The 27,316-nt window shown below is 34.6% G+C and overlaps 1 protein-coding gene across 3 annotated transcripts in view; it reads left to right on the top strand.

Annotated features, from left to right (window-relative positions):
- The window catches only part of DIAPH2 (diaphanous related formin 2), a 1,026,009-nt gene that overhangs the window by 444,341 nt on the left and 554,352 nt on the right, over positions 1–27,316 (top strand). For all 3 annotated transcript variants that reach the window (XM_034649855.1, XM_034649854.1, XM_034649853.1), the window contains one exon: positions 26,832–26,933. In XM_034649855.1, coding sequence (XP_034505746.1) covers positions 26,832–26,933 — 102 coding nt within the window. The remainder of the gene's footprint in view (positions 1–26,831; positions 26,934–27,316) is intronic.

The following is a 27,316-nucleotide window of genomic DNA, read 5'->3' on the forward strand; positions in this document are numbered from 1 at the left end:
CATAAGTTGTGTACTTACAGTATTCAAGGCACCATGTAGGAAGCTCTGTTTCTTAAGTTGTTTCAATTACTGGTGTTTCCAGTGAAGCTCGTATTAGAGTTTGCTTCCTCACTACCAAACTACATTAGAGTAGCTAATCAGGTACATTACTCAATAGGTTGCTAAGGCATGAGGTCAGAACTTAAGGTATATAACATGATATTATATCAGTGCCATATCTGGTAGTGAAAGCAGAGATACTTTATCTCTTTTTCTCAAAATATATTTTTCTTAAAATCCCATATTATGGACTATTAAGTTTCCTCTAAAACATATCTTGGAGTTGATGGTATACCGTTTTCCCATGTACTATGACAGTGATAATCAAATGCTTACTTTTTGAAATATTTTCTTGTCATGTCCAAACTGGGTATTTTTTTTAAACCAATGCTTCCTTTTGATTCGTCTTTTCCTTTTATTGCCTCTTGTTTAATGAATAATCATGTATTCTCACTTGCTTCATTAAGTAGCAGTACCATTATTATGAGAATATATCCAAAGAATTTCTTTAGATTGACCCAGTCTATATGAATTATCAACAACATACAAGAAATGATTTTTCCCCCTCTCTGGAAAGGAAATACTCTTACTAACATTGAAACTGGAGTTATCTTTGAACTTTATTCAAATGTGTCAGTTTTGTAAAACCAAAGATGTTCACTTAGCTTAAGGGAACAGAAGAACTTTGTTATGCTCTTTGAGTGTTACATTAAACTAGATCATTGCCTCAGGATCCTATTTAATATATCCATATGATTTACAATTTTTTTGTAGTCCGTTTTCCTTTGATCTATCTCATGTTTGGAAAACTTGGCATTTATTTCTGTTTTGTTTTTTACACTGTCTCAATGATTATCTGTGGATTCATTAATCTCAGTAATGTTACTTGCTGGATTTAAAGCAGTTTATGTTGACATACTGTGTTTTGAATTAACAATCATTGTATGAAGGAGGTAACATGGTTTGTAGGTTTATAAAATGTGTATTTTTAAAGTATCAGTTTCCATAAATTCTTAAAATGCTGTATTTAGTTTTTGATCTTATGTTTACTAGAACAATATGAATGTTAAATATACTTTCATTCCCATTTTGATTATTGATTTAAAGAGACTTTAAATTTCTATAGCAAAATGCATTTCTCCCTTTCTGGCCATCTATCATATAATTAAAGTGATATCAAAGACAGAATATTTAAGTCATTAAGTTTTAATTGTTAATTGTGCAATCTCCCTTGGCAGGGTTGTTAACTTTTATGATACAAGGAGGAAAGAAATTCAGCCGAGACTTTTATTTATTTATTTTTTTCATGAACAGAGCTGTACAATTTGCATTTTTACAGGTAGTATTGGGAATATGAGATCACACAGCTGCTGGCTTGGTGGATTTGGGGATATGTTTAGCAGATGCTTGCAGAATCTGGAATTTGAAGTATTCCCAAATATATCTGGGGACACAAATATATATTCTCTGGTTTAATGTTTCAGATAATGTCTGTTTCTTTGCATCTTGGTGGTTTATAATTGTCTTAGTGATATATAACTACTTTGTTTCCTGTTTTTTGGTCCCCTGCCCTCCAAAGACATTTTAATGGTTTAGGGGATATACCTACCATAACCTTCAAATTAGATGGACATTTCTATTAAATAGCTGAATTTATTTTTAAGGGTAATCCAGGATTTCTGTAATTGTCCACTAGTTTACCTACAAGAAGGAAAATGAAAATCGTAGCCAGTCTCATTTCCATCACTAATTTCTATAGCAAAATCATCATCACTGATCTGGGCTAAAGAAGTACCACTTTCCCCCTTCATCTGAGATAAGACAGCCTTTGCACCAAACAAACAAACAAACAAACAAACAAAAAACACCACCACCACCACCACCACAACAAACATTGTACCAACCTGATTTTTTATCATTTACCTCATTAGCTGCTTTAGTTAAAAATAAAAGCTGACAGGGGTGCTGGGTGGCTCAGTCAGTTAATCATCTCACTCTTGGTTTTGGCTCAGGTCTTGATCTCATGGGTCTTCTCTCCCTCTGGCCCTTCTCCCCTCACGCGCCAGGGCACATTCTCTGTCTCTGTCTCTTCTCTAAAAATGAATAAATATATCTTTTAAAAAAGCTGACAAACTGGACATTTTAGATGTCCATGAGCAATTTATAGACCTTCAGTATAATGATTACTGAATATATGCTTGTTAAAGCCAATTTATTTGTTAATTCAAACAATATTTATTGAGCTACATGAAGGCTACTTTGCTAAGTATTTTGAGATTTACAGAGATGATTAAGTTTGACTTGGACCCTTATATCTAGGAGCTTAATGTTCAAGAATAAGTCAATGCACACAACTAATGAGTCAAAGTCTTGTAGGTGAGATTGAAATGAAGTGTTGCTGGTTTTAAGGGTTAAAGGAAGGGGAGGTTAGGGAGTTAGTGGAAGACATCATGAAAGTAGAATAATTTAGCTGGACTTCTATGGGTGAAATTCAGGCCTTTAACAATGTAGGTGGAGAGAGGGAGAGATGTTTTAGCAGAACCAGTTGTATATTGGAAAACCTGGAGCTTATAATGTCATTCTCCCCAGACAATAGCAGGAGGTTACCTTTAGAGGAAATGGCAGAAAATGGTATTAGAGATGTTTGAACTGGATTATGAGGACCTTTAAATACTTGACTTAGAAATACAGATTGGAGTTCAAGCAAAATTTGGAAGCATGAGAGATCTTAGAAGACTAACATGAGGCAAGGTTTTAAGGAAGTTTAGTGAGAGTTCCTGAGGGCCTGAATAAGAATGACACCTGCCTTTACATTAGAATCTCTGGACTGGGGAACTTATTGTTGTGTAGTAGGGTATAGGGAAGAAATAAATATGACTAGAATTTTAAGACTACGTCACTGGAAAAATGGTGATACTTTTAACAGAATAAATAGGGTAGGACAGACCCAGAGGAGATGATGAATGGATTTGGCAAACCATAAGTTTGGTTTGCTAGTGATCAGCATTGAGGAGAAAATATCCGGTTGGTTTTGAAATGCTAGTCTAGTCTTATGCAAAAATTCTTTGAAAGTATATTCCTGGGAGTGAAACTGCTGGGTCCTAGAATCTGCACATCATTAGCAAAACAAATATTGTTTTTGCAATTGCCTTATGAAGTCATTATTTGTTTAGATTTGCCCACATATTTACCACTTTCTTTGCTCAACATGCCATCATATATTTTCAACCTTTTTTCTGGGATCATTTTTCTTTGTTGAAGTATGTCTGTTAAAATTTATTTTAGTGAGGGTCTCTCGCTCCTTTTTTAAAAGAGATTTTAAAATTTATTTTAGAGGCGATGTTGGGGGGGAGCCCAAGCTGCGGGGAGGGGTAGAGGGAGAAGGAGCGAATCCTCAAACAGACTCCCTGCTAATCTTGGAACCTGACTTGTGGCTGGATCCCAGGACCTGAGATCATGACCTGAGCTGAAAGCAGGAGCCTTAGGCTCAACCAGCTGAGCCACCCAGGCACCCCTCATTTGGTTGTTTTTGAAAATACCTTTATTTTTATCTCTCTTTGAAAAATATTTTTTGGACATTCTAGGCTATTATTTTTTCCCCATACATTAAAGATCTCAGAATAATTTTGGCTTCTGTTGTTTTTGATAAGTTAGCTCTCACTCTGTATTTCTTCTTTTTAAAGTAGTATCTTTTTTTGCATATTTGATCTTAAAGTTATCTATTTACCTTTGGTGTTAAAGAGTTTGTATCACTATATATAGGTGTTGATTTCTTTTTATTTATCCTACTTGGAATTTTTTGAGCTTCCTCAATCTGTGTATTTTTGTATTTCTGAAATACTGGAAAATTATCAGCTATTATCTTCTCAAATATTGCCTCAGTCCCATTCTCCCTTTTCTTACCTTCTGGAAGTTGGATTATAGAAATTGTACTTTGTTACTCTATGCTATATTTCTCTTAACCTCTTTCATTTTTTCAATCTATTGATCTCCAATCACTTAGAGATACATTCTGGAAAATTCCTTCAGCTGTATCTTCTAGTTCATGAATATCTCTCTTAAGCTGTGTTTCGTCTATTGCTAAAACCACTCCACTGAGAATTTAAATTTTAAGTATTTTTTTAATTTCAAAAATTTTCTTCTTTTTCTGATCTGCTTAGTCATTTTAATAATATCTTGATCTCCTCATAATTTTAATCTACTTTATTTCTTAAACATATTAAACATATTTATTGTTTCTTATACATTTTTCTGTGGGGATATTTTAAGGCCTCTTTTGATGGTTAATATCCTTCAGAAGAGATTTATGTTTGCTTTTGCTAGATTGCTACCAACCTAGGATAATGTCAAAATTTTGGCTTAAGATTTTTGTTTGCTTGTCTTGTTTTGTTCTGTTTTTTTTTTTTTAAATACTCTTGAGAGAGTGTGAATTCAGGCTATATAAGGACTGGCTTAGGACTAGGAATTCTTGGAGAATATTTTTACCTTCTCATTTAGCACCCACGGTTTGACATGGGCAATTTTCTTCTTAGGCCCTTTGAGAGATGAAAAAGTTTATTTCTGATTTACTGACAAGCTGAGTTGTAGTTCTATGGAATTAATAGGGCAGTTTTCTCTTACTCTTTCCATTATGGTCAGACCCTGAACTTGGTTTCCATTCCCCCATACTTGATGCCTTAGAAACTGATGGTCAGGTTCATTTGGTTTTAGCATATTCATTCAAAGTCAAAACTGACTCCACTCATGTTCACCTCTCTGAGTTTTTTGGCCTTCCAGTTTTTTAATTTGCTTGCCAGATTATCTATGCTTTATAAATTATTCAAAAAGTATTCATATTTTGGATCTTTTGGTGTGGGGGCTGTCAGAGTATACATTTTACCATACTTTCAGAAACAGAAGTTCAGGTGATCCATTTTTTAAAAAGATTTATGTATTTATTTATTTGAGAGAGAGAGAAAGCGAGAGCACACACGAGGAGGGAGGGTCAGATGGAGAGGAAGAGACAGAATCTCCAGCAGACTCTGCACTGAGTGCAGAGCCCTATGCGGGGTTCCATCCTACCACCTGAGATCATGAGATCATGACCTGAGCTGAAACCATTTGTGTATTCAGATGGTGCTCAACCATCTGAGTAACTGAGGTACCCCTGGCTGGTCCATTTTTATGTGGACATGTGATATCTCAAAATGACTTATTCTTATATAGGTTGCAGTTTCTTAAACATGATTTAATTTACTAAGATTCATTTTTGAACAGGGAAATTATTATAACTACATGTTGAAGAATCAAAATGATTCAAAAGGTAATTTCATAGGCAAGAATTACGTTCTTTCAATAGTTACAGTTTCCAGGATTTCTTTCACAGAATTCTCCCCATCCCCATTTACAAAAGAAATTTAAAAAGGCAAGCTGGGGGCATGACAAAAATCAATACTGTCTACATAGAATATTATCTTACTAATGGGCCCTTAATGAGTGCATGTGTACTTCTGTGTATATATGTGTGATTTCTGATTTTTAGCTCAGGATTTGAGGGCATTAAGTGAAAGTTGCCTGAATGTGGTTGCTTCAGGCTTGGGAAGCTCTGGCAGAGGCTGTGTTTATCATGTAAAGTGACGTGACACTAAGATTTTGCCATAGGAAGATCTGTCCTTTTTGTTATCTGCTACCAGTAATGGGTTTTACCAGGGACACATATGCCAGCTGTTAAGTTTCATGCTAGTAATAGAGATAGAAGATATAAATTATAAAATCACCATTATTAAATATAATATTCAGCAATGAATGTCTATGGCATCCTAAATGAAATTTAATTATGGATATCAGAATTAATGTTCATTAACTATGGAAAGGCTGGCTTTGAATTGGTTAAATTAGAGTATGTTTTAATTTCTAACACACAGAACTTTAATAATTTTTACAGTTTGTCAATATAGTACTTTCATTCAGTTCAGCAAGCATTTTTTTTTTTTTTGAAGCCTGTTATTTACCAAAATGATACTAGTTTCTGGTTATACAAATATGGTCAAGATATGGCTGATGTCTTTAAGAAGCTCATTCTTAATTGGGGAACTGGATATCTAAATTTATCATAATATACTATATTAAGTGCTACATCCAGATAGGAACAAAAAGCTGCAGAGGAAGGTGTAATTAATTCTGCTTGGTGGAGTTCAGGAAAGTATCCCAGAGGAGATGATATTTTAGCCCTGCCAAATGTTTTCAGGCTGAGGAGTGGAATATAAAGAGCTTTCAGCAAAGAGTTACAGGCTCGGAATTTCCTTACTTTTTCCAGAAATGGTGATATTCTGGTGTAGCTGGAGAATTAGGATACCTGGGGACTATTCCTTTAATTTCCAGCCAGGTTTTGAAAGACACTGAATGCCATGCTTATTACTTAAGTTTTACCCTACTGGTAGTGAAAAAAAAGTAATAAAATCAAAATGGTTTAGAAAGGTATCCCCAGTCATGAATGTATAGAAGAAACTGGGGTAGAGTGAAAAAAATACAAAAATAAATTTAGAACACTACAATAAATTCATAGTATTTCCATACACCTTAATACATTGTTGTAGTTATGTTTCCTTTCAAGACAGAAATTGTGCTTTAATCAGTTTTGTATTCACATTGTCATGTATAGTTCATAGCTATAGAATAAACAGATTACTGAATGAATGGTCTGAGCAATAATTGTTGAAGGCTCTAAACAAGATAGTAGAAATGCAGGCAGGAAAAAAAAAGAAATAGAGTCAGAATTTTGGAGGGTAGGCTTAGCAAGAGAAGGATCAATGATGACTTGATGGCTTCTTTCTTGTATGGTACTATTGGGTTCTGATACATTCCACCAATGTAGGGAACAAACAATCTAGTTTTCATCTTACTGGATGTGAATTCATGTTAGAACATCTTTATGTAGAGGTCCCGTGGAAGAGATAAGAAATTGGATTTATGAGTGTACAATTCAGGGGAAAGGCCTGGAGTGGAGATACAGATTCAAGAAACATAAGCACATAGACTAATGGTCAGATTCAGGGTGAGGGATCACACAGGATGAAAATATAAAGTAAAAAGATGAGAATATGGGGACCCTGAGGTCACTAATATTTAAAGAGTAGGCAGAAAAAGAGAAGACAATGTAGAAAACAAAAGATTAGTCCAAAGCATAGGATTGATTATCGTGGAAGTCTCTGGTCTTTGGTCATTGAAGAGAAAGTTTCCAGGGGTGCCTGGGTGGGTCAGTCCATTAAGCATCTGCCTTTGGTTCAGGTCGTGATCCCAGGGTCCTGGGATATGCCTTGTGTCAGGCTCCCTGCTCAGCAGGGACTCTGCTTGTCCCTCTCCCTCTGCCCCTCCCCCCTGCTCATGCTCTCTCTTGCTCTGTCTCTTTCAAATAAATAAATAAAATCTTTAAAAAAGAGAGAGGGAGGGGCGCCTGGGTGGCACAGCGGTTAAGCGTCTGCCTTCGGCTCAGGGCGTGATCCCGGCATTATGGGATCGAGCCCCACATCAGGCTCTTCCACTATGAGCCTGCTTCTTCCTCTCCCACTCCCCCTGCCTGTGTTCCCTCTCTCCCTGGCTGTCTCTATCTCTGTTGAATAAATAAATAAAATCTTTAAAAAAAAAAAAAAGAGAGGGAGAAAGTTTCCAGAATAAACTGTGCTGATAATCTTATAAACTCAGTAGTTTCCTATATGGGTGCATATGATATTATGGAAATACATGTAAGCACATACATTAACATAGATTTGGAAGATAACAAGATCACCTGTATCTGGTGTTATGTAATTTCAGATCTTAAACAACAGGACAATTTTTAGAAAGGTGTGAAAAGAACAAAGAGCAAATACTTCTTGAATCATGTCTTATCTAATGGAATGGTGCTCATTTTTCAAGTGTGCAATTCAAAGTAGTTTCCTTTTTATGTGAGTTTGTGCATCCTAGTCCCATTGATCACATGCTTTTAAAGGTTTTAATGTGGCCACATATGGAGGATGTAGCTGTAAGAGCATTTATGTGGTGGTAAACTCTAGCATTTAATAATTGCTGAAAATGCAATGTCGTCTCTGTTACTGTATTTGACAGGTTTTTTGTTATTATTTTGATAATCTTTATTTTGCCAAGAGGTAACTTATCCCCAAAGGCATTTTATGGTGGGGATATTTCTCTCCATACTGTATAGAAGGCTAGGTTTTATATTATCTTCTGACTGTGTATTTTACTGTGTATTATTAATTATTAGAATTGCTTAAGCAAAATTCATACTGAGATTCTTTACTTTGAAAATGTTAATCAATCATATGTATTAGAAGGTTACCCCAGAAAACTGCCAGTGAATAATTACCCTTGGCTTCAATTACTACTCATTGATTCACTTTTGTTCTTTTTGTTATACCATATTTTTCCTTTATCATTTTTAGTTTTGGAATTTCATATATCTGGTATCCATACCTATAACATTACAGAACCCCATGTCTTTGTATAACTCACTTGATTAGACTGCATCATATTGTACGGTATTTGTAAAATTATCATTGGGAGCCACTGAATAGGAATTCCATTTAATGAGGTTCTTATTAAGTGCCACTCTGCTTCATGTTTTATACCTGTTCACTTAATGAAATGATGTATAGAATATTTCCTATTGAAAACTATACTGATCTTGGTTTGTATCTGAGGTTTATTACTCATTAGAGGGACAAAGTTACTTCAGTGTTCAGAACCTAGGTTTTTGTATAGTAAGAATAGGATATTTGCCTTGGAGAATTATGATAATTAGAAGATGAAGATGTACAATCTAGGGCACTCATTCAATAAGAGGAAATATGATAACATCATTACTACTATATGGCAATTCATGCGTGGCATACAGAGAAATGGGGGTATAGGCAATTGCCATTTAAATAAAATTTAAAACAAAAATTTAACTAAAATGTTAATATGACAGTCATGTTAGCTATATTAGGTTTCTTAAGGTCAGTGACTGTTTCCTCTAATTCCTTAACTTCCTAGGGTAACACCTTGCTCCCAACTTGGAACTTACTTATTTTTTCAATTGTATTGCATTGAAATTGTTTGAGGTGGCATGCTTTTGTTGTGAAATTGACCTGGCAAATTTTATTCTTTCATCTGCATATTTTCTCTTAATAAACTACAAATGTAGTCAGTAAGTTGATAAAGCTACCTGCTGTCTTGTTAGGTCACCTAGCTAATCTGTCTGTACTCGGTGTAGGGGGAAGCTTTAGTAGCTACAGTTAGGTCTGCATATTGTCAGATTTCACACCTTCAGGGCACCATAGGTAATTGGGTGAAAACCAGTTTATTTCCTTCAGCTAATGTTATAGGTTAGCACTTCATAGTTTAATTTAGTCCTGATATGACAATTAAATAGTGTTCTAATTTTCATGAGCAGTTTGTTATCCAGTATCTTTTGGATTCCAATAAAAAATGGTGTAGGCTGCTGCTTCTAGAACATTTATGTTGAACATACCAGTTTTGTTCATTTGTTAACTCAGATAGATTGAATGTGTTTCTTTGCTGTAGATGTTGATAGGACATTATGGACCGTGGCCGTTGTATGAACATTTGGTTCTTTAAACAGTAATTTCCAGTCTAGTTCTATCAGTATTGCTGCATACTACTTTTCTTTTCCTATGACACTGGAAAATGCTATTTTCTCATCAATCAGAAGAGGGTGTGGTACTTGCTTACTGTCTGTGGATTCTCTTACTGGCTGATTTTGTTAACAAGCAATTCCAGGAAGCTTTAGGCCATTGTATCACCTTGTCTCATTCCATTATAGATATTGATGCAACATGGATCACTGAACAGTATAACCTCTTTTTCAATGCTTCTATTGATTTTGTTCAGTAAATCATTGTATGCTGGTTTGTTCTGAAATCATTTTGGACGTAAAAGCTGCTCTTGAATTTGACAATCAGGTGCCTTCTTGTAATAGGCAAACTTATACAAAGTTGAGATTCAATCACTTTGTTTCTGTCTCCTTCATACTATATTGTTATTTTCCTACTAAACTTCTCAGGTGAATGGTTGTTACTATTTCCATTTACTGCTTCCTCACATCCTATAATATGGCTTCTGTTATCATTGCTCTGTTGAAATTGCTCTGTATGGTCTGAAGATGGGCTATTTTTTCTAGTCTTTTTTTTTCCCCCCAGAACTTAGACTACGCTTAACCTTAATGACTTTCTCTTATTGAAACATTTTCCATTCTCACTGTGTGGACAGTGTTCTCCCCCATTTCTCACATCTTTTGATTGTTCTTTTTGTCCTCTTAATTGGCTGTTCTTTCTTCTCTGTGTCCATGACTTGGGACATCCTTCCAAATCTTCTGTCCTGAATTGTTTCTCACTGACTGTTCACTAGCCATTTAGGCTTTAGTTACATCTTGAAGACAGATCATCATAAAATTTCACATTTCTCTTTCTCCAGCCTTATCATTTGTCCACTATAATATTTTACATAGTTTATTCACATATTTCTTGAGTATCATTTTCTATGTACTAAGGGAGGTGGGATGAATATGGCAGATAAAGTTATACTAAGTATGTTGTCTTCCCTGTGAGTTTGTAACTTAGTGAAGGCAGTAAAATGCATACATGAGACTTAATTAAATAGATCACTGTGTGGAAAATACCATATTGATGATATAGGTAGGAAAAAAATACAGTGGTAATTGGAGAAGGTTCCATAAAGAATATGACACTTTATTTGGTTCTTAATGGATAGATAAAGGTTTGACAGCAAAGATGTGAAATGAGGTGAGCTCAAAGTACTTTACAGTCATTCAGGAGTCCTGTCATTCCTTTTCTATGTTCAGGTAGACTTGTCCTGTGTAGAGAATAGGCAAAAATCACTTAAAATTAGAACCTGTAATATTTCCATTGATATTAGGCACACAGAGTAACATTATGTATAATAACTCATGCCATACCCATAATAAATGAAAAATGCCTATGTTTTGGCAGCAGAACATAAAGGGTGATTTTAAATAAGCATAACAATTTCATTTTCTATATTTACTTACTCCTATTGTATCTTGTATGTCTTGATTTTTAAAGTACTACACTGGATATCAGATGCAATCTCTGCCCTTTTAAATGTCTTACTGGATTTATTTCCATGAATTTTAAGTGGAGAGCTAGATATATTAGTGATTCTTTCATTCTTCTTCATGAATTATCATACCCAACTTTGGAGTTTGTGTTTTTTAACAATATTTTAGTACAATTTTCCAGTAAGAAATAGGAATCTATCATTTCTAATTAGCCAGTTTGAAGCTTTTTTTATTACTCATTTTTAAAAGTAGTTTCTACACCCAATGTTGGGCTTGAACTCATGATCCCGAGATAAAGAGTTGGATCTTCTACCAACTGTGCCAGTGAGGCACCTCCAATTTGAAGTTTTTCATTTGAATTTATTTCTTTATGACACCTCTGTTCCCAATTTTATGTATTGACTTCCTGCTCCCTCTCCATAGTCATAACTGCTTACATATGGATCCAAACCATTCTAGGCTAAAAGCAGAGGCACATATTGGTGGCTGCTATGAGGAAAGGACCCCACAGTGATGGTACTGAAGTGGCTGGGGTGAAGTAAAGGCCAGCCTAATGGTGAGAATAGTCTGTTTGAAATTTTGCTAGGAAAAAGAGTCAGCAGGTTGCTTACTTGATCCAGTCAAGTTTATTTGCTGTCTGTGACTATTAGCAGCTTCTTATTACCTGGGCTGTTTCTTTCTCATTTAAGTTTCTGGTAAAAGTTTAAATTCAATGGATTTCAGATTTTTTTTTTAACATAATGCAGGTTTCATTCTAATCTATAAGAGATGTTTTACTTTATATGGTAGTAGCTCTCTCTGCATTCTGTAGATTTCACAGAAATTTGGGGCCATATATTGAGCATATAATCTACATTTGAGATTTTTTTTTTTTTGTCCTGGGATTTAGTGTTTAATTTTAAACATTGCTTTTGTCTTACACCTTTATGCTGTTATGAACGATACAGGGCCCTATCTTATCTATTTCTTAGGATCAAAAATTAATAAAAGTACACAATAGGAAATTACCAGTTATTCTACAATAAATGACTAGGCTTATGTTCGTGTTTTTATTTATTTATTTAGTACCACAAAATCTCTTTAATACCAAAAAGTACTAACGAAGAATAGATGGTTTAAAAAAGAATAAGACATTTAGAGTTGTAATAGTGAAATGCCCAATGACCTTATGTTCTTGTTTTATACTGTATCTTTTGCTGTTATGGTAAAGATGTTCTACAGAACTGATTTACTATTACTAAAAGATAGTTCTTACAGACGACAGAGTTTCTAATAGCTGGGCTCTTATCCAAAAACTTTATTTTAAGTTCTTAAAAGCTTATAACCTAAACTGTTTCTAACATTTAGTAGGATAAAATAGCTCGTGGAAGACCATTGTTAAACCGAAGCCACCTGACTATGATATATTTAATGATACGAACACACATACCCACAAGCCAGTTGCTATCAATGACTCCACATGAAACTAATTGTACCTATTAAAAAGGTTTCATAGAAGTTGACTTAATTTACTTTAATAAACAGGTTAAATTTTGACCTCTGGTCATCATTATTCTCATTGTTTATTTTTTCCCAAAACCTTTTGTTGAAGAGACTGTATTTTTCCCATTGGATAGTCTCTGTCATCCTTTGTCGAAGATTAATTGAACGTATAGTTGTGGCTTCATTTCTGGGTTTTCTATTCTGCTCTTTTGATCTATATATCTGTTTTTGAGCCAGGACCATGCTGTATTGATTACTACAACTTTACAATATAACTTCAAATCTCGAATTGTGATACCTCTAATTTTGTTTTTCTTTTTCTCAGGATTACTTTGGCTATTTGAAGTATTTTGTGGTTCCATACAAATTTTTGGATTGTTTGTTCTAGCTCTGTGAAAAATTCTGTTGGTATTTTGATAGGGATTACATTTAACCTGTAGATTGCTTTGGGTAGTATGGACATTTTAACAATATTTGTTCTTCTGATACATGAAGATGGAATGTCTTTCCATTTCTTTATGTCATCTTTAATTTCTTTCATCAGTGTTCTGTAGTTTTCAGAGTACAGGTCTTTTACCTCTTTGGTTAAGTTTATTCCTAGGTATTTTATTATTATTGCAATTTTAAATGGGATTTTTTTCTTAATTTCTCTTTCTGCTGCTTCATTATTTTTTATAGAAATAAAAACAGATTTTTATACATTGATTTTGTACCCATGACCTTACTGAATTCATTTATCAGTTCTAGTAGTTTTATGGTGGAGTCTTTAGGGTTTTCTGTATATGGTATCATGTCATCTGCAAACAGTGAAAGTTTTATATCTTCCTCACTGATTTGGATACCTTTTATTTCTTTTTGTTGTCTGATTGCTTTGACTAGGACTTCCAGTACTGTGTTGAATAACAGTGGTGAGAGCAAATGTCCTTGTTTTGTTCCTGACCTTAGAGGAAAAGCTCTCAGTTTTTCTCCAATGAGTGTGATGTTCCCTGTGGGTTTTTCATAAAAGGCCTTTATTATGTTGAGATATGTCCCCTCGACCTACTTCTCAGAGAGTTTTTATCATGAATGTATGTTGTATTGTCAGATGATTTTTTCTGTATCTAATGAAATGACCATATAGATTTTATCTTTTCTCTTATTGATGTGATGTACTTTACTGATTGTTTTGCGAATATTGAACCACCCTTGCATCCCACAAATGAATCCCACTTGATCATGGTAGATGATTTTTTTAATGTATTATTGGATTCTGCTTGCTACTATTTTGTGGAGGATTTTTTCATTTGTATTCATGAAAGATACTGGTCTCTAGTTTTCTTTCATTGTGGTCCCTGATTTTGGTATCAGAGTGACACTGGCCTCATAGAATAAATTTGGAATTTTTCCTTCCTCTCGAATTTTTTGGAATAGTTTGAGAGGGATAGATATTAACCCTTCTTTAAATCTTTGGTAGAATTTGCCTATGAAACATCTGGTCCTGGACTTTTGTTTCTTGGGAGGTTTTTGATTACTGATTCAATTTTATTTCTGTTAATTGGTCTGTTAATATTTACTATTTTTTTCTACTTCAGTTTTGGGAGGTTATATGTTTCTAAGAATTTATTCTTCTAGGTTTTCCTGTTTGTTGGCATATAATTTTTCATAATATTCTCTTATAGTCCTGTGCATTTTTATGGTGTCAGTTGTTATTTCTCCTGTTTCACTTGTGATTTTGTTTCTTTCAATTGTCTCTGTGTTTTTCTGTCTCTTTTTGTCTTTTTTTTTCTCTTTTTCTTCTTTTTGTTTTGTTTTTGATGACTCTGGCTAGAGGCTTATCAGTTCTGTTGATCTTTTCAAAGAACCAGCTCCTGGTTTCATTAATTGGATCTGTTGTTGTTGTTGTTGTTGTTGTTTTTCATTTTTGTTTGTTTGTTTTAGTTTCTATATCATTTGTTTCTGCTCTAACCTTTACTATTTTTATTCCTTTTGCTGCTTTTGAGTTTTGTTTTTTTCTTCTTTTACTAGCTCCTTTAGGTGTTGGTATAGGTTTTTTATTTGAGATTTTCCTTGCTCCTTGAAAAAGGCCTGTATTGCTCTAAACATCCCTCTTAGAACTGCTTTTGCTGGGGTCCCTTTGTGGCTCGGCTGTTAAGCATCTGCCTTTGGCTCAGGTCATGATCCCTGGGTCCTGGGATCAAGCCCTGCATTGGGCTCCCTGCACATTGGGAAGCCTGCTTCTCCCTCTCACACTCCCCTTGCTTGTGTTCCCTCTCTCACTGTCTCTCTCTGTCAAATAAATAAAAAATCTTAAAAAAAAAAAAAAAGAACTGCTTTTGCTGCATCCCAAAGATTGAAGACTTATATTTTCATTTTCATTTGCTTCCGTGTAATTTTGTATTTCCTCTCCTATTTATTGGTTTTCTTTTTTTATTTCTTCTTTGATTTCCTGGTTAATCCGTTCATTGTTTAGTAGCATATTATTTAACCTTCATGTATTTGTGCTCTTTTCTGATTTTTTTCCTTGTAGTTGATTTCTAGTTTCATAGCATTGTGTTCAGAAAAGATGCATGGTATGACTTTGATCTTTTTCAATTTGTTGAGACTTGTTTTGTGACCAAATATGTTATCCATTCTGGAAAACATTCCCTGTGTACCTGAAAAGTATGTGTATTCTGTTTTAGGTTGGAATGTTCTGAATATATCTGCCAAGTCCATCTGGTCCAGTGTGTCATTCAAAGCCAGTTTCCTTGTTAATTTTCTATTTAGATGATCTGTCCATTGATGTAATTGGAGTGTTAAAGTCTTTTATTATTACTGTCTTACTGTCGTTTAGTTTCTTTCTATTTGTTATTAACTATTTTATGTTTGTGGGCACTCTCATGTTGGGTGCATAGATACTATTGTTATACATTCTTTTGGATTTTCTGCTTCATTATTATATAGTATTCCTTGTCTCTTGTTATAGTGTTTGTTTTAAAGTCTGTTTGGTCTGATATAGCTATAGCCACCTTCATTTTCTTTAGATATCCATTTGCATGATAGATGTTTCTCCATCCCCTCACTTTCAATCTGCAGGTGTCTTTAGGTCTGAATGGGTCTCTTGATGGCAGTATGTACGTGAGTCTTGTTGTTTTTTGTTTTTCATGCACTCTGTCACCCTGGGTCTTTTGATTAGAACATTTAGTCCATTAACATTCAAAATAATTATTGGCAGATATGTATTTATTGTCATTTTATTACTTGTGGTTGCTTTTGTAGTTTTTCTCTGATTCTTTCTTCTCTTGCTCTCCTTCATGGTTTGCTGTCTTTGGGGATATACTTGGATTCTTTTCTGTTTATTCTTTGCATGTTTATTACTGGCTTCTGATTTGTGGTTAACATTAAGTTTGTTTATAACATCTTCTGTGCATAGCAGTGTATATTAAGTTGATTTTCACTTATGTTTCAACTCATTCTTTATCCCCCCCCACACACACATACATTTTAGGTATATGGCATCATAATTTACCTCCTTTTATTTTGTGAGTCCCTTGACTGATTTTTATAGATATACATATTTTAACTGCTTTTGAGATTCCTACTTTTCATACTCTTACTTGTGTTCTTACTTTCCACTCAAAGAATCCTCTTTAGTATTTCTTGTATGGCTGGTTTAGTGCTCATTAATTCCTTTAGGTTTTGTTGGTGTGAGAAATTCTTTATATCTCCTATTCTGAATGATAGCCTTGCTGGATAAAGTATTCTTGGTTACAGATTTTTTCTTTTCAGCACTTTGAATATATTGTGTCACTCCCCTCTGGCCTATAAAGTTTTTGCTGAAAAATCCCCTGATAGCTTTATTGGGTTTCCCTCATATGTAATTTTCTTATTTTCTCTGTTTTCTTTCTTTCTTTCTTTCTTTCTTTCTTTCTTTCTTTCTTTCTTTCTTTCTTTCTTTTTATCACTTCTTTTTGCCATTTTAATTTCTTTGTGTCTTGGTGTGGACCTCCTTTGATTGATTTTGTTGGGAGATCTTTGTGCCTCCCCGATCTGGATATCTATTTCCTTCTCCAGATTCAGGAATTTTTCTGCTCTTATTTTTTCAAATAAATGTTCTGCCCCCTTTTCTCTCTTTTTCTTCTGGGATCCCTATAATGTGAATGTTATTATGCTTGATGGAGTCACTTAGTTCCCTAAGTCAGTTCTCAATTTGTAATTTTTTTCCCTCTCATTTGCTCTGCTTGATTGCTTTCCATTACACTTTCATCCAGGTCATTAATTTGTTCATCTGCTTCCTCTAGCCTGCTGTTTATTCCATCAGGTATATTTTTTGTTTGATTTTGTGTTCTTCATCTCTTTTTTAAATCTCTTTGTTAAGGGCCTCATTGATGTCCTACATTCTTTTCTCAGGTCCAGTGAGTATCGTTATGATTCTGTATTGGGCATATTACTTAAATCCATTTCACTTTGGTCTCTGGCCATGGTCTTGTCCTGTATTTTATTTGGGATATATTCCTCTGTCTCCTCGTTTTGTTTAACTCTCTGTGTCTGTTTCTGTGTTAGGAAAGTCAACTGTGTCTCCTGCCCTTATAGATGATAGCCTTATGAAGATGTCTTCCAGTATCCACTGTTCAGTATGGGCTGGCACTTTAGGGAGTATCTCCTCTGTGTGTTGTGTGAACCCTGCTATTCTGTCCTGGTTGCTTTTACCTTCAGTCCAGTTGTCTACAGAAGATCTCTGCCTGTTGTGAGTGGTGTTTGTTCCCCGGCTCTGGTGTGGCATGTTTTAACAAGGTGCACAATGGTCTGCTTGGGAAATGAGACCTGCTGCCACTGCTTGAATGGAGGCCTTGCATAACACATGGGTCACAGATATAGTGTTGGCAGGTGCGCAGGTTTTCTGTGGGAGGGGACCCATAGTGCAGGCACTGAGGAAAATGTGACTGGGATGGGTGGATCCATGGAACTGTGTGAGGAAGGGCTTGTTAAATGCAAATAAGTTAGGGAGTGTGGGAACTGCCCTAGTTTCCATAATTGGCCATGTGTTTGTTTTGCAGGGTGGGGGAGGGAAATGGCATCTGCCAGCTCCTTTGTTCCCAGAGCATCTCCCTTCAATTCCTGCCTCTCAGGGATGTGCTCTGAGATGAGTAAATAGCCCTCCCTCCCTTATGCTACAGATGTTTTTTAAACTGCTGTTTCTATGTTGTATCTGCCCAGGCTGTTGTGCTGTCTTTCTGGGCAGGAACTCAGCTTCATAATGCCCTCCAGGCTCTTCTAAAGCCAGGCCTGCTGATTTTAAGAAGTTCAGGGTGTTTTTGTATTTGTTTTTGTTTTTGTTTTGTCTTGCTGGTTGTAAGAACTCATGAAATTTGGCCCCTCTTGCTTTCAAAGCCATATGTTATGGGGATTTATCTTCCCCTGGAAGTCTCCCTGGTATGATAGTCTGTTTCTTGCCCTTCTTGATGATGCCATTGGCTCCCTCCAGATCTTAGAGGGCCAGTGTCCATTTAGCTCTCAGACCGTGACTCAGTCAGTCCTTACTGTTTTCTGTGATGTGGCTCTTACTGTTGTGCAGTTTGTTCTGCTGGCCTGTGGATCTTTTTCTGAGTTATTTATCCTGATGTGTTATCAGTTTGAATCTCTGAGAGGAGGCAAGCTTATGGTCTTACTGCTCCTCCATCTTCCCACCCTTCCTTTGCTTTCCTTTTCAATGGAAAATCATTTTTTTTTCTCTTTTCTCTTAGCATTGTGACAACTACCCCTATAAAAGGCTAGAGTGGCAATAATATCCAGTATTAATTTTAGTGTGTATTTGTATACATACTTTAAATTAGGGCGTGAAATATATTCTTGTTTATTCCTAAAAATTCTAAGCAAGATTCCTGCCCTCAAGGAAGTTATCTAGTTGATAGTTTATTTAAAAATAAACAAGCAAGGATGCCAAGCCATTTATAGAAAAAGAAACCACAACTTTGAAGGCACAGCTTTGGTTAGAACACAAGGAAGAACTCTGTGAGGGATATTAAAGCATGGGGTATGTTTAACATCTCTACTGAGCCATCTTATCTTAAATTATTTAGTAGTAAGTATATAGCAGGCAGCTGTGAATCTCCTTCTATATTTATGAAGAATGGTAGAGTCTAGTGGCAATAGCATGAACTTTGGGGTCAAATAGTCTGGGATTGAATTCCAACTCTGCCATTTAACTTTTCTCTGAGATCTTTTGCAAGTCCCTGGGGATCTCACTTTCCTTACTGTAAAATAAGAATACTAACACTGTTATGGACCAAACGTTTGTGTCTCCCTAAAATTTATACATTGAAGCCCTAGCTCCCAGCATGTTATATTTGGAGGTGCAGCCTCTAAGGAAGTAATTAAGATTAAATGAGGTCATAAGTGTGGGGCACTGATCCAATAAGAAAAAACACCAGAGAGGTTGCTCACTCTCTTTCTCCCTGAATATGCACAAAGGGAAAGCCATGTGAGCCTAGAGTGAGATGGTGGCCACCTACAAGCCAGGAAAATAGACTTCAGAATAAAACCTACTTCCCAGACCTTGATCTTGAAATTTCCTGCCTCCAGAACTTTGAGAAATAAATTTCTGTTATTTAAGCCACCCAGGCTGTGACATTTTGTTACGGCAGCCTGAGCAGACTACTACAAATACCTACCTTTCACAGTTACAAGGGAAATCCATCCAGTGGAGTGCCTGGCTGGGGTTGCATATATACTCTTAATTATTATGCATACCCAGTATTTTCCAGGTCATATGAATCTGGGGATAGAAGTAAAAATTATAAAACTATTGTATGAATGACAAGGTTAACTGCCTTTTGCATTAAACTCAATTGTGTGCACGACTTGTACCAGTCTGAAACGACCACATTATAAAAGAAAAACCTGAATATGATGAATGCACAAACTGTTGTCAACAAGAAATGCCCTATTAGCCTAGCAGTACTGGTTTTATCATCATAATTCCTACTGTTGAGTTTCTTAGCACTCAGCTTTGACATACTTAGCTCTTGGGGTTTATTGATAGACTTACTGATTTGTGTCATGAATTAGGAAATTTTGCATGACAGGGCATTCTCTGAGTTTGTGAGATGGCCAGAAAAATGTCAGTCCATACATACTAAGTCGGAGCCAACTTACGAGTAAAAGAATTAACTATAGCTTAAATAAGGTATGTCACAAAGGTTAAAGATTAACAGAAATAACTTCTACCACCTCATTTGTCAAATACTAGGTTGAGGTAAGAACCATACTTCCATTTTGGTGTTTAAAATATCACTTCAAACAAGGGAGATTCTATCGAAAGTCTCTAAGTCAACTATTTGTCCTCCCTAAAATAAACATTACCTTCTGAGCTATTGAGGCCCAATTGAAAATATACATTAACTATGCACGTTGTTAAACATAGTGTTCTGGTGACATTTAGCAGTGTTCAGCAATTTGCTTAATGAACAGGTGTACAAGTATATTATTTTTGCAGATGTTAATTTGCAGTAACATGTGCTTCCTGATTTGGGGGGTTCTTGTCTAAACTACAACCAGTGAAAAAATAAAATAAAATAAATAAACCATCACTATAAGATTTGTTCCTTAATTAGGGAATCATTACAAAGTATGTATGTGTGATTCCCACTGTTAGAACCATTAATGTGCTGTAAACTTCAGGAACACTCTTGGTAATGCCATTCCTGTGGCTTCAGGTACGATGCAGGTGACAGAATGAAAACTGCCTTTCTGTGGGATGCCTTAGTTAATGCACAGCTGTAAGCAATACAGAAAGGGGAAGCTTCACAGCTGTAATATGCAGCACATAAGAGGAGATAGAAATGCAATCTCATACTGCATATTGTATCAGCTTTCCCTCTCAAGGTTTGGTAAACAAATATGTTATTCCTCACAAAATAGATTCAAAAACAGTTGAAAATAAAATTGTGCTTGCTGACCAAACTGACTAATCTTTACCTGTAGTTTTTATTATTCCCTCCCCTATTGTTTCTGATTCCTATATATCCTTGGTCCTTGTATTGCCAAGGCTAACAGTTTGTAAAGTGTAAAATATATATAAAAATCTGATCATACAATTTTCATTTTTATGTTGAAAAAATGGAAATCTGCATAGGCTAATATAGGAAACACCTATGTACCAGCCTCCCAGAAAGAAAAAAATGTTAACATTTCATCATATTTAGTACAGATCTTTGCTTTTAAAGAAATAAAACATTAGAGATAAAATTGAAGTTTCCAGGGTTTTAGTTGTTCCGGTATCACTTTCCTTCCCCAAGAAAAGCAGTCATTTTTTTTTAAAGATTTTATTTATTTATTCGACAGAGATAGAGACAGCCAGCGAGAGAGGGAACACAAGCAGGGGGAGTGGGAGAGGAAGAAGCAGGCTCATAGTGGAGGAGCCTGACGTGGGGCTTGATCCCATAACGCCGGGATCACGCCCTGAGCCGAAGGCAGACGCTTAACCGCTGTGCCACCCAGGCGCCCCAGAAAAGCAGTCATTAATCTGCTAAGTATTTGTTCCCTGTTTTTAGAATTTTGATATATACGTTCACACACACACACACGCATACACACACACATTCACACTTTATAAACAATACATATGATTATTCTGTTTCATTTTTAATTTAGATGAGTGCTATTATAATGCATGCAGTATTTTCCATGATGTTTATTTTTCCATTCAAATTGTAATTGGGATCTGTTCTTTTACTGGAATATTTAGCTGTAGTACACTCACTATAAATGCTGAGTTGTATTCCATTATGTGAATATACCACAGCTTACCCATTTCATAACCCCGCGGCATGTGGATTGTTCCCACTTTTTGTACTGTTGTAAACATTGCTGCAGTGAACATCCTTGTCTCCTTGACCATTTGACCCATAAATGGAAAGATTGGGTTATACTTGTGCTAAGCACACCTTAACTGTATTAGATGCTAGTAAATGTTTGTTTTATATTTGTTATCTTAATTTTTACTACCACTGTTGGCACAAATTCTTATTTTTTTGCCTCCTCATCCATACTTGGTATTACAAGACTTTTTTGTTACTTCCAATTTGATGACTGTGAAATGGTATTTCATTGGTTGTTTTCATTTGCATTTCTCTGATGACTGGTGAGGTTGAGCATCTTTTTATTACTTGCTATATGATCTTGAGCAAATGACTCAAGTTTTCTGTTCTGTAGTTTCCTCCTTTATAAAATGACAATGGTAATACCTATTATATGAGATGACAGAGGAGGTATTTAATAAAAGTTGATTTTGGTGGTGATTATGATGATTGTGATCATGGTTACTACTAGTAATACTATCACTGTTATTGTTGTAGTTCTTAATATTATACTTTCCTCTTTTATGTGATCTATTTATATATTCCTTTCTCTATTTTCTATTGTATTTGTATGATATTTCCAAATTCAAGGATAAAGAGAATTAAAAAAATATAAAATAACAACTAATGAAAAAATTTATTGCAGCTATCACACAGAAATCATAGTAGATTTTCCCTGCCTACCATTGTCATGTTTGCACTTTTTTTTTTTTAAAGATTTTTATTTATTTATTTGACAGAGATAGAGACAGCCAGCGAGAGAGGGAACACAAGCAGGGGGAGTGGGAGAGGAAGAAGCAGGCTTATAGCAGAGGAGCTTGATGTGGGGCTCGATCCCATAACGCCGGGATCACGCCCTGAGCCAAAGGCAGACGCTCAACCGCTATGCCACCCAGGCGCCCCAATGCTTGCACTCTTTTTAACATGCAATTATTTGACGTTTAACACCTATTTCAACTAATACATGAAAAATTATTTCCACATAGTTAGAATCACTTCTGGGATGTATACAAATGGAAAACTATGTATTTATATAGAGAGGTCACAATTCTTATATTGATATATCTAAAACAAGTTGGGCGTTCACTTGTTGTATATACATATATGTATGAATAAAGTTACATAAATAGTTTTAGGTGGCTTTTAACACTACTGTTACTGGCTTTATTTGTCCTAGTTTTGTATAGAGTATACTTACTAGGAGGTGTCATATTTTTACTTCTTCACATACTCCTTATAATGTGATGTAATACATCAGTTGATGCTGATTTAAGATACAGTATTTGTTAATATGAAACTGCTTCCAATAACAAAGAGAATTTGCTGAGTGATATGCATATATTCATTCAAACTGTATTATTATGGATAAAGAAAATTACAAATGTTAGATATCTTGGAGATACTTCCCTAATTAGTAGTTTACATATGACCATGTATTTAAGAAAAATGAGAAGACATTTAAGTCTCTATGCTTGTGCCTAGGCTCACACATAATAGGTATTCAACAAGTATTTGCTGGATAAATGAATGAATTAATAGTATTGATGCTGACTTTAGGAATCAATCTTTCTCACTGTAATTTTGAGATAAAGTTGTTATAAAAATTATTATGATTTATAGTAGTTATCATTATGTAAATCATTCAATGTTATCCATTTATAATATCTTAATATTTACAACAACTTACAAATATCTTGTCACATGTTGTATGTACCCACTGAGATAGCAGAAATTAATAGGGGATTGATGAACATTGCCTAAATTAGATCAGGAAAAGATTATAGCCATATTTATTTATGTTAATGAGTATCCCTCAACTGTAAAATAATAAATTTACAGAACAATTGCAGATAAAAATCCATATATTAAAAGAAATATAATAATAATTAATGGGCATTTTATCTTATATAATTAGTATCATGATGTTAACATATTTAATAATAATACACGTCTTTATTATACATCATTATCTTTCTACAGACAGTATTTTATGATGTTTCATTCTAATTTGGTCAATTAGCAGTGACAATTTAAGCACTCAAATTAATCCATTGGATTCAAAAGCAGTGACTATATGGTTTTTCATTTGTATATGGAGAGATCACATTTGATTATAGGCCTCATTATGAACATGAGGATCATAGGGCCATTGATGCCAAAACCATTATTTAAGTTTTTGTACTGAGATTTAAAAAAATCTCTTCAGTTCCATCCAAATAATTTTGAATAACAAAATCACTATAATTTAACTTTTTACATTATAATTTTTTTGGCATAAGCACTTTTCACATGAGATCTACCTGCTCACAGATTTTTAAGTGCACAATACAGTATTAACTATAGCTACAATTTTGTACCACAAATCTTTAGAACTTACTCGTCTTATATAACTGAAACTTTATACACATTGAATAGCAGCTCCCCACTTCCCCTCCCTCAATCCCTGGCAATAACAATTCCACTCTTTGTTTCTATGAGTTTGACATTTTAAATGCTTCATAATTATGTAGTATTTATCTTTCTGTGACTTGCTTGTTTCACTTAGCATGGTGTTCCCCAGGTTCATCCATGTTATTATATATGGCAGGAGTTTCTTCTTTTTTTTAAGGGTGAATAACATTTCATTATATGTATATACCACATTTCTTTATTCATTCATCTTTTGATGGACATTTAGATTCTTTCCATATCTTGGCTGTTTTGTGAATAATACTGCAGTAAACATGGGAGTACAGCTATCACTGAGATTCTTATTTCAGTTCTTTTGGTTACTTACCCAGAAGTGGAATTGGTAGATCATACGGTAGCTCTAGTTTTAATTATTTGTAGAATCTCCATAGTGTTCTCTATAGCAGCTACACCATTTTACATTTCTACCAACAATGCACAAGGGTTCCAATTCCTCCACCTCATCCTCACTAGCACTTTGTTTTGGTTTTGGTAAGAGCCATTCAAAGAGCTGTGGGGTAATATCTCATTGTGGCTTTGATTTGCATTTCCCTCGTGATATTGAGGGTATTTTCATATACCTATTGGCCATCTGTATGTCTTCTTTGGAGAAATGTCTATTCATGCTTTAATTGAGTTATTAAATTGCCCATATTTTAATCAAGTTATGGAATATTTAATTTTTTTAAGCATTTGAAACATGTAATAAAAGCATTCTAGGTCAAATAACAGTTTGAAACATTATGAAAGCAGGACATTTTTAATATCAGAAGCCTTTAATACTATCTGGATAAGTTTCATGTCATTACCTCTCTTCAAATTCTCTAAGCCTGTGGTTGTGATCACTAAGGAATGCTTTTAATGACAAGAAAGCCAAAGGCAGTAATAGCCACTGTTTAATATTTACTGATCATGGCAAAAACTTTATTGTTTGTGAAAAGCTGTCTAGTTAGGGAACTATTTTAAACTAGCTTTGCTCTAGTAATTCTCAAAATAGCAGAGCCCAATCATGAAATTCTTATCTTCCTTCAACCTAAGATAAAGCCAATTTACATACTACAAGGGAAATATATTAGGATTTAAGCTATTTAAAACATCTAATCTTAATTTTAAACAACTTGTTTATTTGAAAAGGGGAGAAGTTAGAATATATTTTAATGAACAAAAAGCAAAAATATAAAGTCGTACAAAATGAGCATTATATGTGTCTGGGTTACTCCGGAGTTTCGTTAGTTTGCAGAAAATCTTAAAATATCCATTATACTACAGCATTTTCATCCTATATGTACTTGGTTAACTAGTGTCCCATAGTGGGGTTTAAGGCATATTGGGAGATTAGGACAGTTTTCTTGACTATTTCTTGGGGAAAAGTTTTCTGAATGATTCTAGAATTCATTTAAATATGATTCAGGTATTTTTTTTTTTTTATTAACAAAGGGTATGATTCCTGGGGCTGTCATATCATTATATAGAGTTATATTAACCTGGGCATGGCTTGGACTTGAGATCATGATTTTCAAGTGTAATTATTATCTAGTCTGCTTAGACTCTGTATCGCTTTAGATAGGTCATAGTGGTAAAGCCCAGAACTAAATGTTAGCACTTTAGTTTTTCAGGTAATTAACTTTATGTTATTTTTTCTAGGAAGTTCACTTAATTTTCCTATATTTTGCACCATTAAAACAAAGGGGGTCTTAATGGACTTGCAGTATTTGCATTCTACAACATGTATAGAAAGTTTTCCAAATGCTAACATCTGTGAACACATAGCTTAGCAAAAATGTACTGTAGTTGTGTGTTGCTTTTCCTCTAAAGAAAATCAGTAACTCATTTGTGATCTCTTTAACAAAAATCAGATAAATTAAAATAATAAAAATAATGATTTCCTCGAAATGAAATTATATTTTTAAAAGTAATAAGCAATATTATTATGGTCATATGATTCAATGATTTTTAGCAGCATGAGTTTGGGGATAAAAGCATATCACTACTTGAATGAAAAAAAAAGGTTGGCTTTACTTTTCTCATATTTTTTAATGGTCCCATTATCTACAACCCTATTTTTATATTAGAAGTTAACTGACAACACATGAGTACAATGGTAGCTGTGGAATCTTTGTATAGGAGGGTTTAGGGATTTGCCATAAAGCTTCATTTTCACAGCAGATAACCACATTGTTTTTTTTTACTTTGGTTTTTGAGATGGGTTTTCTGGGATAGAGCTGATGGAGGTTATGGCGGGCTAAAGCCACTCCTTGGTACTGCTACTTCTCACAGTTTCAGGTCATTTGAACTGTTCGGAATTGGAGGATTGCCTTCTGAATAGAGCATAACTAAATATTTTCTTCTAAGAAGGTAAATAGTACTAAAAACTGTTATGGAGACAAAGATAACTTACTCAAAAGACCAAGACTTTGATGTTCATTAATTATGTGCATGCAAATGGTGCTGTTGTGCAACTTCCAATGGTTCATATTTATTCTTCAAAACAATCTCAGCAGGAATTTTTGTATGGCAACCTGTTTAGCAGCTAAAGTTACTTTACATACTTTAAAGCATTTCCACTGAATTAAAGACATGTCTAAATTTTAGTGTATTTTAGGATAGATGCATATCAACCTTTTTTCCTCAATTAGTCCAAATTAGGGAGATTTTACTATATATTTAATTCCAGTGCTATTGTAGGTACCTGGTAAAGGAGTAATGAATGTTGCACATTAGGTAAGAAGCTGAAGTTGTTTTTTGGTAGTATTTGCTTATCTTTTCTGCTTAAGTGCTGTTATTTAATTTGTAGGGAAACCTCTAAATAGGTCTATATTATTATGTTTATCTTCTTCCTTGAACTAATGAAATAAACACATTTATTGATTTTTGGCATAAGCTTTATTAATGTAGTTAATATGCCTTACTAATTTATTTCATGTGATTGGATTAGTACCATTATTGTTTATGAATAAACATTTTTCCTTTAGTTCAAAAGAATGTAGAAGCTTCAGAAGAAAAGAAGATCCTACCTGCAAAGAAGAAAGCGAAAGAATTGAGAATTTTGGATCCCAAAACGGCCCAGAATCTGTGTATGTGATATTTTCTGTATAAGGGGTGGTGGTGGTGATGAGGAGTTGTTGAACATTTTTACACAAAGTTGTAGCTGATTTGAACAGGTATATTTAGCATCTACTAGAAACAAAATTGTGTGTAAACATCATTTGAGTTGCCTTTTTATCCTTCAGCCAGAGTAGAGACCATCATAATTTAGTCTTCCTCAGGCCAGATGAAACTTATGAATAATAAAGCTTTGGAAAATACTGATAATTAAGCACTATTAGAAGACAAAGTGAGATATAAGGTTCAATCAAAGAGTTAAAAAGAGTTATTTTTTCCTTTCTGCCTAGACCTAGGTGTGATAGTTTTGGAGCATTCACTGGTTACATTGGGCAAATCCTTTTATTGCTTTGAC

Source organism: Ailuropoda melanoleuca, chromosome X (genome assembly GCF_002007445.2).
Source record: "Ailuropoda melanoleuca isolate Jingjing chromosome X, ASM200744v2, whole genome shotgun sequence".
Lineage (NCBI taxonomy): Eukaryota > Metazoa > Chordata > Mammalia > Carnivora > Ursidae > Ailuropoda > Ailuropoda melanoleuca.